This window comes from Clytia hemisphaerica, unplaced genomic scaffold, assembly GCF_902728285.1.
Source record: "Clytia hemisphaerica strain Z4C2 unplaced genomic scaffold, Clytia hemisphaerica genome assembly, whole genome shotgun sequence".
NCBI classification, from domain to species: domain Eukaryota; kingdom Metazoa; phylum Cnidaria; class Hydrozoa; order Leptothecata; family Clytiidae; genus Clytia; species Clytia hemisphaerica.
The window spans coordinates 245,890-263,816 of NW_027103716.1; the positions used below are offsets into that span (position 1 = coordinate 245,890).

Below are 17,927 nucleotides of genomic sequence, written 5' to 3' on the forward strand. Positions count from 1 at the left end.
AACAAAGGAAAGTTTTGTGAATTTTGCGACCCTTATTGGGACAAATTTGACCAATTTTGGCCAAACTTCGATCTTTCCGGGGGTAAACAGTTGAAATTTCCCTATTTCTCCGACTCTTGGTGGGACTGAAGTTTGATTTCCTGATTTTTCTGACCCTTAGCGAGACTTTGGAAATCCAAAAAAGGTACCCTTAAGGGCGGCACACACCATACCCTCCATTTATTTAAGTAACCCCCCCCCCCGGGTATAAAGGTCCCAGTTTAATACTCTATGCTAGCAATCTAGCTCACAAGCATCACGTGTATGTCTCTTAAACTTACAATAACACGTGTGTTACGACGTTTGAAATGAATGTTGGAACTGTTCCAAAACGATTTCGAGGAAAAAAACAATCAAATAGGAAAACCGAAACTGCATCATTAGCACTTAAAGCTTTGTCGTGACCTTTGACATGTTTTACAGTAATTATTCCTGTTGTGATCACAAAAGATTAATCGAACTTGGAAGATAGTAATTACATGCTATAGAATAAATACACCTTTGTGCAAGAAGGAAATGTAAAGTTGAAAAAATTCACTGAAACAACTCTAGACTAAGAGCGTGCTTGTACACAGTGTATTTTTCACAGAAAAGTTTTATCAGTGTAGGAAAGAAAATGGAGCATTTTGGAAGATTTGTCAAGATCATTCGTTGGTTATTCCTCATATTGTTTTTTTCTGGTAAGTTTCAAGTCTCTTATTCAGATTTGAAATTAGCATTTTCATTGTACACGTTTTTTTTTTTATAAGAACAAACTATATAAGAACATAAGGCTTCGAGGCCCAAAAATTTAAGAACATTCTAAGAACATTCTAAGGCTTTGGAGACTTAAAAACATGCAATTTCTTAAGAAATTGCATCAAAATGCTAAAAAAATGCTGAAAATAAGAACATTTTAAGAACATTTTTAGGCTTCAAATCCAAAAAACTAAGAACATCCGAAGGCTTCGAAAATTTTTGACGTTCTTATAAAAAAAAACGTGTAATGTTCTAGATTCCAATTTTTTCCAAATTTAACTCGTGCTCTTAATAACTGTTACAAAAAAGGGTATCGGATTATTTTGATGTCGATTGTTGGGCGTATATAACTGTGAAAAGGATGTTTTGTAATTTTTTAATTTTTCGTCCAAGCCATCAACAATATTGATTCATCCACAAATCGTGTCATCCTATCTTGTGGCAATCAAAACAGAACCAATAATGGAAGTCAAATAGTGTGGCAAAGGTTTGGCAAAAACTTGACATCAAACAATAATTTTACATTCAATCAAAACAAACTGAATATCTTCCCCTGTAAACATTTGGCTGGAAATTATAGTTGTTACATTAGAGACGAGAATGGGACAATCACCTATGAACAGAACTTCCAAGTGTTTATAAAATGTAAGTCAAAGTTCACTATTTTAGAGTTGTTATTTTCTACAATGAAAGTGCTTGATAAAGGCTCTGAAATCACTCGATGATTTGACGGTCTGAACGCATTAGCCCTTTTTCTGTTGTCGTTTCGGTATTTGAAGAAGAAAATGACGATACTTCAGTCTCAAACATGTCATGCGATGACAAAAAATAATTTATCAAATTTTGATGTCGGTGTTGACGGTGATCCAAAAAATGTCGGTTTTTTCGTGTTTACAACCCCCGTTGAGTTGCCTTTTTCCGAAAATAATGTTACCACTTTCATCTATCCCTTAGAACATTGAATTATAATGATTGTAACCTTCTTATTTTAGTCCAAAGTGATCCGGAACAAGTTAAAAATGTTACTCTGTATATTGGAGAATCAACAAAGACTTTAACGTTCAAATTAACATCATACCCTGAGATCACTAACATCACTTGGCTGCATGGTAATGATTCCATCATAAGTGGTGAAGCATTTGAGAGCATATTAAACGGCTTTCACTATGAAAGTACAGCTACTTTGAAACTTTCTAATATCAACGAAACTACTGATCTTGGTGAATATTCTATCAGATATTTTTTTGATGGTAAACAGTTTGAAAGACCAGCAGCAAATCTCATTAAAGGTATGTCCAAACATGACTATACTCCAAATGATCAGTCCATCATAATCGTCCTGGGATTTGACAAGCCAGAGCCAATTTAGGATTATAGGCTAAGGGGTAGGTTTAAGTTTGTATGAGAAGGACCATAATACTAGAGTTTAAGTACATGATAGCTCTCAACTGTTACACTAGATCCAGACTTTAAATTTTCTTTCCAATCATTTCACCCTCTTCTCACAGCCCCGTTAGGATTTTTCAGTCAGTGGGGATAAAAATAATAGACTAAAACTCGATGGGGATTTCAATTCTTTTGTTTTCAAGACAGAAATTCAGCTGGGATGAGAGGAATAGCATAATATTTTGCAGTGAGGATTGGTTTATTTGATTATATTCAGTGGGGACGAGATTCGGAGGATAATTTTCCACCGGGGACGATACTTTGGCCAATTTTTCCAGTGAGAAGGGGATGTATCATTTGATTTAATCCCTAGGTGGATGTGCACCACTACGATGGCATTGTCTACCTAATAACGAATGCTTATACTCGTCACTAAGATGTAATAACATGAAAAATTGCCCAGATCTGTCAGATGAAGTAAATTGCAGTAAGTTTTATTGTTTTTGGGTAAATACTTTATAACCCTTACTGCATGAATAGAATAGGCTCGACTCCCAATAGATTCGAATGACATCAAATGTCACATCAATACAATGGCTTCAGTGCAATTTGACGCATCTTCGATCACATTCCTTTTTACTGCAACTCTTGTCCTAAAGCTTAAAAGCAAGCCTTAAACCCTTTCATATAACCCAAGGGGTGTGCACTCTGCAAGCTACCATATTATCAAAAATTTATGAACACATTTAGCGAATGTAGGAGAGGCTGCGATTCTTTTTCTCGGATTTTCCCACTTACTCTAGATCAATATCTTATCTTTTTGAGCATCAAGCAAAAAGGAATAAGTTTAATTTTATGATTCTCGGGTATGACATGGATGGGGATTGAACCCACAACCTTGTCACTGGAGATGAATGCTTGATGCTTGGATTAATGCTTGAGGCCTGGAAAACCCCGAAAACTCGTGTTAAAAAATCTAGTTACGAAAAAGCCGAGTTATGACGTCATAACTCGAGTGTATGCATAACTCGGTTTTTTAAGATGCACCTTAATTTTCCGAGTTAAAATTGACTCGGTCATTTTATTTACACCCTAATTTTTCACACTTTTTACTATAAAATTGATATTATATAAAAGTCTTCCTCATATTAAAATAGCATCATTTGGGCACATCACAATTGGAAACATATCACATGTCAATTTCACTCATTTGATGATTTACTACTCATTCGATGATGCATTCGATCATTTTGAAAGAAATTACACAATTTTGGTCAAAGTGAGGGAAAACGAAGAATTATTGGTATCTTTAACCGTAAGTTTTCAAACTTTGATCTTTACATCACTACAAACAATATAAAATATACAAATGTCTGAAAAACGTATCGGTATTTTTTGAACCAGCCCTTATTCCGCCAACTACTCAATTTTGAGCTTTAGTCAAATAAGGACGTAAATAACGCCAAAACCTGGAAAGACATTAGTCAGTCTTCTAAAAAGTTCTCTAAGGTTCCGAACAAAAGGGGGTTCCGAAATTCCTTCATAGTATAATAAACGGGGCCTAATTGCCGTGCGGTTGGAAATTGTACCTCAAAATTGACGTCACTTTTAAGCAAATTTGCAAAATCTTGGCCCTATTTTACACCGGCCCTTATTACGCTAAGAGCCTAAAAATAACGCCAATAAGGGCCGGTGTAAAAAGGGCCGATAAGGTCTAGATTTTTTTCGGGCCATTAGAGTGAATATTAAGTTAAATTGGCATTTAATATCATTATTGGCCGGTAAAATATTTAAATCTTATTGAGTATCTCCTGAACACACTTTAAGCCACTAAGATTTAAAATTTTTGCCTATTTCAAACCGGGCCTTTTTTACGCTGGCCGAGGGATTCCGTCACAGACCAAAAAACGGGCTAACAGGGTGAGACATTGAGAATATTTAATAACTAATGCGGGTATGAAATGAAGAATCCAAATATCTATCATGTTTATTTTTGCAATAGAAATGGAATTTTTGCTTTGATTTTCACCCATTTTCCTTCAGACACATCAATATCAAGATGAGAATAATTTTCTGTTGGTCGATAACATTAGTAATGCAACAACATATAATATCACAATGCAAGCAACATCCATTACTGGTGAATTTGGTCCTCTGGTATCAAAATTATTCTCAGTACCATTAGCTGGTAAGTACGAATTTATCGAGATTGTCGATGCAGTAATGTCTCCTTAACTCGTACAAGTTTTCTCGTTCCTTCAGGTCACAATGCCTTATCAGCCTCACTCCATCTCCAGTGGCGTAGCAACTGGGGGGAGGGGGGGCAAAGGGGGGCTATGCCCCCCCCAATATTTTTTTTAAAAATGGTTACTTTGCAAAATGCAAAGAATTTCTTTTTTAAGTTGTCATAATTGTCTTTTAAGTACATGTTTTGAGTTCATTTTCAAGCAATCTAGAGCTCAAATTGTCAAAATTTCCCACTAAACTTCAGCCCCCCCCCCAATATGAAAATGCTTTGCTTCCTACGGCACTGACTCAATAACTCCATTTCCTTTAAACAGCTTAAATCAGACAAACTTGCGTTCCTCCTGCGTCTTTGAGTTATAGAGACTCCTCTGCAAAAATAATTTCATTATAGCTTCGTTCTGCGTATGTGATTATAAACCCTCCTATGAAATCTTACCAAAGGACCAACATCAAATATTTCTCATTTACAGGTTACTTGATAAATTCAGCTTCCAGTTTTCTTAGATAATACCCAGTTGGAACACAACGTTGTTTCAACGTTCATCTGACGTTATATGGACGTTAGATAAACGTTGAAACAACGTTGTGTGCCAGCTGGGTAATAAATAGACTTGTTATTCCAATAAGATTAATGCACGGGGATGGCTTTTGGGTTTTGAAAATGTTTTTTATGGCTAAGGATCTTAATTACATTGTTTTCAAATCAAAATTCAGTAGGGATGGAAAAAATAGCACATGTTTTGTAGTGACAATCTTTTATTTTTCGATTATTTGTTTGATTATTTTATCAGCGGGCACAACAATTGGAGTATAATTTTCCACTGCAGAGGATATTTTGGCCAATTTTTCCAGTTGGATCGGGTTTGTGTGAAAGGGGTATAATGGTTTTAGATGTATAAAAACCGATTTATATGAGCTATTTCTTTATTTTCAGAACTTCCAAAGGTCCCACCACTGAAAAGTGTATCACATTCAAACTATAATTCCATCATAATTCAACTGGAAAAATACCCACGTGACCTAGACTACACCACCACATTCAGTTTATATCAGAATGGTAGCAAAGTTATTGATGACGTCACCATTCATAGCATTCCAACAAAGTCGGAGTTCCCAATAGGACGATTGGGGGATGGGAAATTAGAGAATGATTTGATGTATACAATTGTTATAAAATCAAACTCAGTGGTTGGGGGAAGTTTAATTCCGTTAATGATAAACTACACCATACCGAGAATGGGTAAGTTTACTTTGAATACTTTTTTGTAGTAAGTAAGTAAATCTGCGACCGCAGTCGGAGGCGACCCGAAGGCTTCTCTTTCGATAGCTATCTACCTGAAGGTAAGGGAGGGTGCCACTCTTTCTTCCTGGATTTCTCCACTTACCCTTGATCCTTCTATCTTAATTACTGAGCATCAAGCAGAGAAACATCAAGTACCATTCTGGAAATATTTTTTATGACCTGGCTGGGGGTTGAACCCACAACTTTGCATGCCGTAGCCGGATGCTCTACCACTGCACTACGGTCGCTTATTAGCTTTGGAGAAACCAAGGGTAGGACAATGTCAACGAATGAAAACACTTCCCACTTGCCAGAAAAGTAGAAAGGGAAGACTTTATCCTTTATTACCGCATAGTATAATCACCGCATTTTGATGACGAATTGAATCCTGGTATCAAAGTTTTTCAAATCTGACCGCGGTGAATATTGCAGTATTTTCAATGTAGAATTTGTGCGAAAACCATATGGAACGCGAAGCTTATAGATGAGGCTTCAAATCCTACCAAAGATATTTTTTCCTATCTTTTTTAAGGCTCGTGAAGTATTATCTACAACCTACGTCATCTTTTTCTCTTTAGTTGCTCCTGGTCCTGTGCAAAGTATTAGCATTGTAAACGTTAGAAGTAGCTTCTCAGAAATCCGACTTCGTGTGAACTACACACGACCATTGGATGACGGTGGCACTAAGTCATTCAAAGGAAAACTAACGATTTGTGTAATTAATGACCAGGATAAACAAACGAATTGCGAAACACATGATATCGTGTTGAAAGGCATGACAGGGGAATTCGGCTTCCGCGACCTAAAAGAAGAGACAAAATATTCATTTGAAGTGTATCTGTTAAGTGAAACAAGTCAAATTGGAAAAAAGAAGACCGTTTTCTTCACGACTCCTAAATTTAGTAAGTATCGCTAGAATCTCATGAACCGTTTCTTTGATCAGCAACCAAATAATATCCTACATATTATTGCGACAGTGATGCTTTTTCAATAAATCTTATTTTTCCAAAGGGGCATAATTTACTTTTTATTGTTAGGTTTCTCTATGCTTTTATTCCCAGCTAAACAGAGAAAATTACATTCTTAAAACAGGTCCATGTTAAATCTGATTCTTTATTTCACCATGTGGAAGCCAATCTCAAGGGATTCTTACTAGCACTGATCAATCTTCACAAGAAAGCCAAAAAGGGTGCAAACTTGAAGTAAAAAGACTTTAATTTATCAAATTCCCTTTTAATTTAGGTGAATCTGGCAGCAGTGGGGGTCTTGACGCTGGAGCAATTGCTGGAATAGTTATTGCATGTCTTGCTGGTGTTTTTATATGTTCTTGTGCGTTTTACACAACATTTAAAGCAAGAAAATCACCTTCTAATAATATGCAAATGAATAATAACCCAAAGAATAGAAAAGCAGAATCTCAAGGAGCTTTGGAAGAACTATAAATTATTCTATTGTTGGATACGGTTAGTCCCAGTTCGCACGGGACTTGATGGAGTTTTTACAAGCTCTTGTTTGATTTGGTTGGTCGTTAACCAGTAATAAAACATTTTTTTTACTTTTTCTAAAGAGCGCGTCATTTCTTTTACTTCAATCGACCAATTATTAAAGTATCTTATATAAACTCCATCGCATCTGGTTTGCATAAAGCACCAAAGTCCGTTTTAAAGATCACCATATAAACATTGGATGAGGTAACATGTGACTACAGTACAACACAAGGCGTTTGTTTTTGTATATAATGGAGCAAAATTGCATTCTCGGGGTTGTAATGTTACCGAGAATACACGGGTTTCGAATTAAATTTTTGCTTAGCTTTAGCTTTGATCCCATGTAAATTTGCACGAAAAATATCAAGTAAACAGAACGAAAATTGGCCGTGTATCAAGCAATTTTAGCTCATTTTTCCATTTTGACAGACTTTATGGGTCATTATGAAAACAAAAAACATTAAAATAAAAAGTCAATCGTTTAATCATATTTCTTTTATTGAATTTAAAATAGAAAAACATCTTTTGAATGAACACCTGGCTTTCAGATTTTAACACGCAATTTCAAGAAATTCATGATACGGGCATGAGTGAAAAATTTGAATATCATTGCCGATATTGAAGGTGATACAACAAACTTGGTATTGATCAATAGTATCTGTCTTTCAAGTATAGATGACAAACTTTAGTAGAAATAATTTTTAAATATGCTTTATCCAAAAATTTTAATCGAATTCAATTGGTACGATTATTAACCAAGTCAAAGTTTCTTGTTTTAACAATTCTTTTTGTAAATATTTTTAAGTTTTTATTTCTTCATCTATTTTTTATTTTTGCATTTAAACTGTAAATAGTGCTAATTTTATCAAAAAAATTACAAAATTTTCAACAAATACTCTATAGTCAACAATCGACATCATCACTCAAAATATGCGACACCGTGAACAACACAAGCTAAAGGCACATGTTTCAATCATTACTACCCCAAGAATCGATAGGCTGCTTGCATCCTCTAACGAGTACGGTTTAGTAGGTGGGGGGCGTACGGCAATCTGGAATCCCGTCATCCCGTAAATTTTTCGAGGAAATCCCGTCATCCCGTGTTTTTTTTCCGAAAATACCGATCCCGTGAAAATTTTTCGGAAAACCAAGAAAGTTCCTTGGTCAAACTTGATAGTTTGGTAACGTGAACTCCAAAGATTTATATCATAACCCTTTATTTGGCAAAAGACGTTTAGCTCACTCATCAACCGTATGATTATGATTTTGCCGAAAAACAACGAAAAAAGTGAAAATTAGTTCCCGGCAAAATTAGTTCTCGAAAATTTAGAGATTTTCCCGGACCATAGACGAATATCTCGAGGAGCGACCAACAAGGAAGAAAGATCCCTCGTCAAGAGCATCGTCTATGTTGATGGGTTCGTTCATCACTTCGTCCTCATCGCCTGATTCATCAAACTTATCAGGTTCTTCTGGTTCCTCTGGTTTTTCTGGTCGCGTTGTTTTAATTGGTTTTTCTGATTCCACTGGTTTTTCCTCTGCTTCTACTGATGACGATTCCTTTTGTTGATCGTCTTGGTTACGCTCAATTGTTTGATCTTTTTCGACTCTTTGATGAGCTTTTGTTGACTCAATCACTTCACTCAGTTTTGTCGTGTAAATGTAGTGTGGTAATGTCCCCATTTTCGCCATGGTTGTTTCTTGACGTACCATTCTTTGTCGAACTGCTTCCGTATAATTGTTAGCCCAAGTTTGTAATTTTTCAACTTTCTGTTTATCCATTGGGATAGGAGATTTCTTTTTCGGAAGGAGCGCTGCCAACGTTTTGAAGTTGAAACTTCCTTCTGGAGGAGGATACCAACTCCACTTTCTACTGGTAAAATAATGAGCCGACCAAGGGTTTGTTTGTTCGCTTGAGAGATTCTTTTATTGCACGCATGAATTCTCTTACACATTGAAGCTGACTCATTAGAACATGTTTCACGTGTGTGGTGGAATGAAAATGCTCCAAAGACAGGGTCATCATGCTCAGAAAGATGGCGTTGTTGAATTTAAACGACGAAAGATTCTCAATCAGTCTCGTAATGGACCATTCCGTCTGCTGCAATGACACGAACGACTTTGTAGACACGAACCCTTGAGCACCATTTAATACTGCTGGAACATTGTTTCCGCTGGTCCGAATATCAAGCTTGAATCCAGAAATGATATTAAGTGACTGTGAAATCATTTTTAATCCATTCGGAAGAGCTTTGAGTTCGTCATCACCTAGAATATGTGGTGTTTTCAGCATGAAACGATTATACTTAGAAAAAAAAATACTATATTATATACTAATATTCGACTAAACGATACGTGCATGGAATGGTAAATCATAGTAACAGAAGGATCAATCTGTTACGTCGATCCCCTTTGCTTAAAATGTATGGATGTACCTGTCTCCCCACGTTACAAATTTCCCTTTAAAAACCCTTTACCCCGCCTCATTATGAAAATTTACCTTGCCTTATTGTTTATACCTTCCCAGCTGGCACACAACGTTGTTTCTATGTTTGTCTAACGTTATATATGGACGTTATGAACGTTAGATGGACGTTGAAACACCCGGGGGGGGCACTCGATTTTGAAAAACAACCGTACGTTCGGCCAAAAATCAGGTCTCTAAAATCGGACCCTTACAGTGCCGGAAAAATTTGGCTGAAAATCGACCCTTACAGTGCAATTTTTTGAAATTTCTCAAATCTTACCTCAAAATTTGGTATTTGCTCAAATTTTACACCCTTAGAGTGCACTTTTTCCCACTTGCTCACAAATCAACCCTTACAGTGCACTTATTCCAAAGTCCAAAAAACCTACCCTTAAGGGCTGCGCGTCCGGTAGGTCACTTACCTGGAGTGCCCCCCGGGTTGAAACAACGTTATGTGCCAGCTGGGTTACATTTTTGGGAAAGCTTTACCCCTCCCCCTTTCTAATAGGGTAGTTCACACTGAAGATTTAAAAGAGGAGGTTTAAGATTGCACAAACAAACACGTCATACCTTTCTTCTCATGAATAGAGAATGCTCTCAACAATTTGCCAATTGCCTCCAAAAACGTTGCTGTGTGGACCATTGTTGATGCTATCTTTATACAAGACGTTTGTAGTCCACAATATAAAGAACATTGTCAAACAAGTATTCGAATATTTAAAGCCCTGTTTACACTTTAACTCTCTGGTTGTGGTGAGAATTGCGTACCGGCTGTACCGTCCTTCTATGATTTTCACCGAAATACCGTAGATTTTTACTCAAAATACCGTATCCCGAGATTGAAATCTGACAAATATCGTCACCGTGGGTCATCTGAAATCCCGTCATCCCGTAGTTTTATTTCACAAATACCGTTATTCCGTGTTTAAAAAAGCCTTATCCCGGTTACCGTGAAACCGTACGCCCCCCCTAGTAGAGGTCTGCGATTCAGACTAGTCCTTACAGTCCTTAGCCGAATCGAGCTTCCTAAACTTCTCTAACGGACCTTTTAATCAAAAGTCACGACAGTCTCTCTAAGGGCTGGTTTTCGGAGATTCCGTCCGCACATACCTCTCATCCACCAACCCTAGTTACCCCCATAGGTTTTATAAAGCCCGAAGGGCTAGATGGCGTGCTTTTGCTGAAAAGTGCGCCGAGGTTAGGTAGGAAATCTTACCTAAGTCACGTGACATTACAATAGAATTTCAGCGCTTGACAAATCAGAAGCTTCGCAGGGTTTCGAAAAACAATAGCAGTAATAATTTTTGCGATATTCACTTTTTGCTTGGAATAGCTTAAAGCACTCCATCTAGTACCCTGAGTATCAGAGGTCAAGTTTTCAAAGAGAAAATATTATTCGCGCTGTGATACTCACGGTATCCATCTAGGCCTTCGGGTTTTATAAATCTATGGTTACTCCTCCCCCTCAAGATATTTAGGTTTGAATTCATAAATCCAAAATTAACCCATTAATATCCTAACTAGGATGCAAATTCTGGCCTAATAAGCCGCAGACATTCTAGTTTGGCCATAGCCTAACTTGCAGTCAAAGTTGTTGACAAAATAAAAAAGCCATAATCTGAAACCACTCAAAATAAATTTAAAAATTTTTCGTCCGGCATCCAGTTCAGCAGCATGCTCATTGGGTAAATGGTGGGCTCGCAATGGTTCAGAGATCATTTCTAAAATTTATTTAAAATTGTCAGTGTTTATGTTTTAAAGCAATATGTCAGTAGTCAGGTAACCAAGACTTAAAAGGTTTCAACTTTTATCGAATTTAGTTATTTAGTGCTAAAGGAAACTTTTTCAGGTATCGTGTTCTTCATTCAGGAACTAGTAGGCCGTGGCCAGTGGCAGTGGATTGTTATTGTTTCAAAAATAAAAATAAAATTCAAAATGTCGGTGAATAAACTTTTGATATCTTTCTTGGTCAAGTTGAGGGTGCTGATTCAGAATTTGAATGTTACCAAGCTTGAAAACCCGCAGTTTTTGCGTAATTTGCGATTTTTTGCGTTTTTAGGCAAAATTGTAAGCTCTGAAAATTTGTGATTTTTGGGGGGTCTTCAAAATCAAAAAAGACCTATACCACATAATAAAGCTCTTGAAACTGAGCAAAAAAATGTATTACATCAAAGTCTCAACTTTTCTTGATCAAAAAATATAGACGATTTTATGGTCAAAAATTGATTGAAAACAGGGAATTTCCCCACAATCTGCATAATTTATGCAAAATTATAGCATTTTTTTACCACAAAAACGCCCATAACTTTTGATTAAGAAAAGTTGAGACTTTGATATAATACATTTTTTTGCTCAGTTTGAAGAGCTCTGTATCACGTGGTATATAGGTCTTTTTTATTGATTTTGAAAAACCCCCCAAAATCATGAATTTTCAGGGCTTACAATTTTGCCTAAAAACGCAAAAAATCGCAAATTACGTAAAAACTGCGGGTTTTCAAGCTTGGTAACATTCAAATTCCAAATCAGCACCCTCAAATTGACCAAGAAAGATATCAAAAGTTTATTCACCGACATTTTGTGAAAAAAAGTGAAACGTTTTGAGGTATCTGGCCATGGTCTATAGCCTGTCATTAGATTTTTTTAGGACCCTGCGCCAACGTACCAGATTGTCCGGTATATTCGTCCGGTGGCAAAAAGTATCCTTTCGCTACAAGGGACGTAATAAGTCCGGTGTCAGTCCGGTGTTGCATACAGGGAATTTTGGACGCCAGACATTTATGAAACAAAAAATTAAGACGGCACCGCCGGACTGGTCATGTCCGGTGTTTTGATTGTCCGGTGGGAAAAAATATCCTTCTCCGACACCGGACTTCCTTAAGTCTGGTGGAAAAAAATTCTCATTTTACACCGGCCTTTCGCGTGTCTGGTGTTCGTTAAGTCCGGTGCGTCGGCAGGGTCCTATTTTTTTATGTTATATAAAGTTTTGTTATAGTTATAGATTAGGTAACTTGCAACAGTGGAGGCATAGCCCTCAAATGAATGACCTGGCTGGTCATTAAAATATAAAGTTAAATCAAAACAAACCTGATTTTAACAAAATTTGTGTGTTGCATATACTTACTTTTAATTATTTTTTTAATTAACAAATTTCTTAAAAAATTTTCTTAAAAATTATATAAATTTGAAGAAAGTGTTATAAATGCAATTTGTACTTAGGTGGCCGCATCTTTTTGATTAGCTTGACTATAAGGCGGTCTCCCTCCATATATTTTTTGTGCATTACATCACTTGTATCTCTTTTTGTAGTGTTAAATGGTAAATAAATACTTACTTACTTACTTACTTATATAATGTATATCTCCTAATAGCCATTCCAGGGTCAAATTGAAACTATTCTGGTGGCAATCAAACCTAGTTCATCTTGTAGAGCTTCAAAAAAAAAATAAAAAATGAGGGGTCATACACCTCCTAATGACAAGCGGTTCCGGAGATATTGAGATTTTAGTTCCGCTAAAATAACACCTTTTTAGACATTTGAGGCTGACATTTTAGCCCAGAAATGGCATATGAAATGGCACCGAAATATACACTTTTTGATGGTTTTCCAATTTCAAAATCCAATAACTTTTGATGTGGTTATAAGATATTGACCGTTGTTACTAAAAGAGGTAACGAGTGGTAACGAGTGGTAACGAGTGGTAACGAGTGGTAACGAGTGGTAACGATGTGGTAACAAGTGGTAACGAGGTGGTAACGAGGTGGTAACGAGTGGTAACGATGTGGTAACGAGGTAACTAGTGGTAACCAGTTGAAAACGGTGGCCCTCAGTCTCCAAATTTGAATTTTTCGATTCTGGTGGTTTTGCAACAGATGCTGATGGCTCTTGAGGTTCTGCAGCAGGACCTGGCAGATCTGGTGAATGTACAGTAGGAATTGGAGATTTAGGTGAATGTTATAGTGGAGTTGATGGATCTGGTGAATGTGATGGTAAAGTTGGTTGTTTGGGTGAATGAAATGGTGGAATTGATGGTTCTGGTGAATGTGAATCAAAGATTGATGGTTCTGGAGGTTCTGCATCAGGAGTTGGTGATTCTGGTGAATGCAATGTTGGAGTTGGTGGTTCTGGTGAATGCAATGGTGGAGTTGGTGGTTCTGTTGAATGTGTAGCAGGAGTTGGTGGTTCTGGTGAATGCAATGGTGAAGTTAATGGTTCTGGTAAATGTACATTATTAATTGATGACCTTGAGCTTACTCTTAGGTTCCAAATAAACGCCCCCTTGTTAATTTTCCGAAAATTGTCCGACGCTGCATGTCCTCTTTGTTATCTTATACACTTTTATCCATTTGACCGAAAATCTTTCCCATCGCCCACTCTAGTGGAAATATTCCTAAAACAAAGTCCCATTTAATTGACGTCATTTGACAAAATGGTCAAACCATTGAAAAATTGGATGCTCTTTCAATCCCTGCTGTACATTTACCAGAACAATCAACTCCCTTATCACATTCACCAGAACCACCAACTTCTGCTGCACATTCACCAAAACCACCAACTCCTGCTGTACATTCACCAGAACCGCCAACTCCTGCTGCACATTCACCAGAATCACCAACTCCTGCTGTACATTCACCAGAACCACCAACTCCTGCTACACATTCACCAGAATCACCAATTCCTGCTGTACATTCACCAGAACCACTAACTCCTGCTGTACATTCACCAGCGCCACCAACTCCACCATCACATTCACCAGAACCCCCAACTCCTGCTGCACATTCACCAGAACCACCAACTCCAACATTGCATTCACCAGGACCACCAACTCCAACATTGCATTCACCAGAACCACCAACTCCAACATTGCATTCACCAGAATCACCAGCTCCTGATGCACATTCCCAAGAATCGCCAACTCCTGATGCACATTCCCCAGAATCGCCAACTCCGGCGAACCTTTGATTCACATTCACCAGAACCATCAATTCCACCATTTCATTCACCCAAACAACCAACTTTACCATCACATTCACCAGATCCATCAACTCCACTATAACATTCGCCTAAATCTCCAATTCCTACTGCACATTCACCAGATCTGCCAGGTCCTGCTGCAGAACCTCAAGAGCCATCAGCATCTGTTGCAAAACCACCAGAATCGAGAAATTCAAATTTGGAGACTTAGGGCCACCGTTTTCAACTGGTTACCACTCGTTACCACATCGTTACCACCTCGTTACCACCTCGTTACCACTCGTTACCACATCGTTACCACTCGTTACCACATCGTTACCACTCGTTACCACTCGTTACCTCTTTTAGTAACAACGGATATTGACCTGAAATTTGGAGGGTAGTTTCGTCATCATGTATGGAAAAGGGAACTTCAAAAAAATTGACATTAACACATTATAAGCAATACTTATATGTCAAGAAGCTGCATAAATAGACCTTTTTTCAAAGAGAACGTCCTGTTGAATAATTATGTAGTCCAGCCATAAAAACAATGATAGAGCCATGCATAATTACTGTATCATGCATATTGTAATAATTATGCATGGTTTTATCATTGTTTTTCTGCTGGACTACATAATTATTCAACAGGGTGGCCTCTTTGAGAAAAGGTCTATTATGCAAAAATTAAATTAAACATTGATATATTTTTCATCCACACTAGTTTTTGGCTAACTTTCTGAATTCAAACTATCAATTGTCGAACGCAATCGAATCTCAATCGAACGTCAAAATTCTGGGTAATATTCGATTGGTTCGATTGTTGTTCGACTGGTTCGATCGTCGATTCCGCTCGATTGAGATTGTCTGGCTTTATTCTTGCAGATTCCCAACATCCAAGCTCTCAAACATCACAAGCCAAATGAAATTACTTTTGATTTCCCGTAGAAATTATGAGATGAACAATCCGGGGGTCAATGAATCGAAGATCAAACGCAATGGAACATCAATCGAACGCAATCGAATATCAATCGAATCTGAAAATTGCGGTAATATTCGATTGAGATTTGATTGCGTTCAACAATCGAATTTCAATCGGTCGATTGCGTTCGATTTGGTTCGACTGGTTCGATCGTCAATTCCGTTTGATTGAGATCGTCTGGCTTTAAGGGATGTGCCATATTCATGTGTACACTCAATCGCAGAGCTTATTTGAGATATTTTACTAACTAGCCCAGAGAAAAAATTTGAACCTTTATTATTTGAATTCATGCCTTTTTGCATAATTTATGCAAAAAATCTCAAAATCTAGCATAATTCTGTGAGTGTTATGCGCAATTTGACTTAAACTTTCCAGTTTTGCTTCAACTAATGTGTTTTTGTGATTTTTGTAATAATTTGTAGAAATAATCAAGTATTTTTAGACCTAACACATAATTAATTCTGCATAATTTATGCGAAAAGTCTCAAAATCTAGCATAATTCTGTGAGTGTTATGCGCTTTGGACTTAAACCTTTCCTAATCATAAAAGTGATGTCATACATAATCATGTATCATTATTAATTTTGAGATTAGCTACACCTTAGCCATCGATAAACATCTGAATTCTCACCATCTTAAAATTTATGATCTTGCATGATTTTTTATTATCCTTGAACCACGCTCTGTTTAATTTACCCGCAATTCTGTTGGCGAGAGTAAATATGAGATTCTTAAATGGTAGAGTAGAGCTGCGAGCGGAGCTGTGCAGGTCTTGCACTGTTTTATTTGTTTTGAACTTTTGCTGTTTGGGTTGGTCAGGCATTTGTTGGTTAAGCCCTCCACTGATGCAAGTTACCCAACTTCATTCACTGTATATCTCCTAATCATAAAAGTGATGTCATGCATACCGTCAACTGCTCTAACTTGGGACTATCTGACAAAACATGGGACGTCAATTCGACCACCGTTTCACTGAACCTCCAAAGTCATTTGATTTGAGTTAATATCAGTGTTGCTTGAATCCCTCAGATCCTTGGTTAGAAAAAGCTACACCTGTTTACTTTTTTCTTGCCAGATTCAACAAGCCATCAACCAACAAAATTAATACTGATATAAAAAAATTCACACAACCTTTCCACTAGACAGCTTCTAAATTATCTGCCATTATGAAGGTGTTCCGAAATTAACCAATCGGGTTTACAATCGGAACTCCTCTGGGAGTTAGCGAGTCGGGAAATGTAAAGTTACGTAATAGGTAATACATAATTTTTCCGGGGTTTAAACGTATAAATAAAATTGAAACGGTTTATTTTTTTCTTCATTATATATTTAAGTTTCCATTATCAAATTATCAAAATTCTACAAATGCTAGTTTGTAGACCATATTAGAAAATGGTTATATATTTCGCAAAATAAACACTTACAAAAGTTATTACTTACTATTTTTACCCCCGCTTTTTAAACTGCGTCTTCTGTGGGCGTGATATCAGGCGGAGACAAAACGCTCTCATTGTAAGATTCTTGGGTCGTCTTATTGTTTGTTCCTTTTGTCGAGTCTGTCGGTCCACGTTCTCCTACAAAGAGGTTTGAAAAATGACGTAGAAACAAGAAACTGTGAAAATCCATTACACCAGGTGGGGGGGGGGTACTTCATGTCTCCGACTGGGGTTCTAGGTCCCCCCGCCAAATTTAGGTCCCCCTGAGAACAAGGTCCCCCAAGCCTGATAAAATTTTAGGTCCCAGTATAGGGAAAAATTTTATGGCATTCACAAAGCTCTATTTACATGTTGTGTGCACTTTTAGAGAATGCAATAGAATGTCTTCATTTTTGCATTTTAACCCTTTAAGTGCCACGGTCATTTTTTTGCTAAGTTTTTTAAAGAAAATCGCTAGTTCAAACTTTAAAGGATTATATCTCCAGATCTAGAAGGAGTTAGAAGCTCGTTTATAGTCCGTTTGATAGCTTAGAGTCTCCTCTTTCTTTTAGGGGCCAACCTGACTGAATGATAGAAACGTGCTGAGTGATAAAACTTCAAACTAATTGAGGACAGAATCAAGTTTCTCAGGGCCAAATTTGGCTTCGCCCTCCTACATATCCCATGTCTGATATATACGACATTGGCACTTAAAGGGTTCACACTTTGCATGAAAACATAAATGTTTAGAGAAATAGAAAACCAACAGTAAAGAAAAATATTTAGGAAGTGTTATTTAGCCCCCAGAGTTATATAAACTAATGCAGGTCCCCCCCAAGATAGAGCTCCCCCCGCCTGTCAGGAAAAACAAGCAGATCCCACCTCTTATATATGGCAAATTTTAGGTGTAGCTCCCCCCGCTCAGGGGGGGGG

General features: G+C 37.3%; 1 protein-coding gene across 2 annotated transcripts; it reads left to right on the forward strand.

Moving 5' to 3' along the window:
* Positions 1–518: 518 nt before the first annotated feature.
* On the forward strand, positions 519–8,083 carry LOC136804256 (uncharacterized). Of its 2 annotated transcripts, none has more exons than XM_067060959.1 (10): positions 519–719; positions 1,171–1,422; positions 1,770–2,066; positions 2,537–2,650; positions 3,321–3,478; positions 4,207–4,351; positions 5,345–5,650; positions 6,271–6,594; positions 6,935–7,480; positions 7,694–8,066. In XM_067060959.1, exons 1-9 carry the CDS (start codon positions 656–658, stop codon positions 7,132–7,134), a joined length of 1,860 nt encoding a protein of 619 aa, XP_066917060.1. In that variant the 5' UTR covers positions 519–655; the 3' UTR covers positions 7,135–7,480; positions 7,694–8,066. The 2 variants fall into 2 exon arrangements, with proteins under 2 accessions (XP_066917060.1, XP_066917059.1); XM_067060958.1 differs by having other exon boundaries at positions 537–719; positions 6,935–7,522; positions 7,728–8,083.
* The last annotated feature ends 9,844 nt before the right edge of the window (positions 8,084–17,927 follow it).

Excerpts from the sequence above, each read along its gene's own strand:
- LOC136804256 (XM_067060959.1), top strand. The coding sequence starts at position 656 with ATGGAGCATTTTGGAAGATTTGTCAAGATCATTCGTTGGTTATTCCTC. Across the intron at positions 3,479-4,206 it reads AATTATTGGTATCTTTAACC|ACACATCAATATCAAGATGA; the intron begins GTAAGTTTTCAA and ends ATTTTCCTTCAG. Across the intron at positions 5,651-6,270 it reads CTACACCATACCGAGAATGG|TTGCTCCTGGTCCTGTGCAA; the intron begins GTAAGTTTACTT and ends TTTTCTCTTTAG.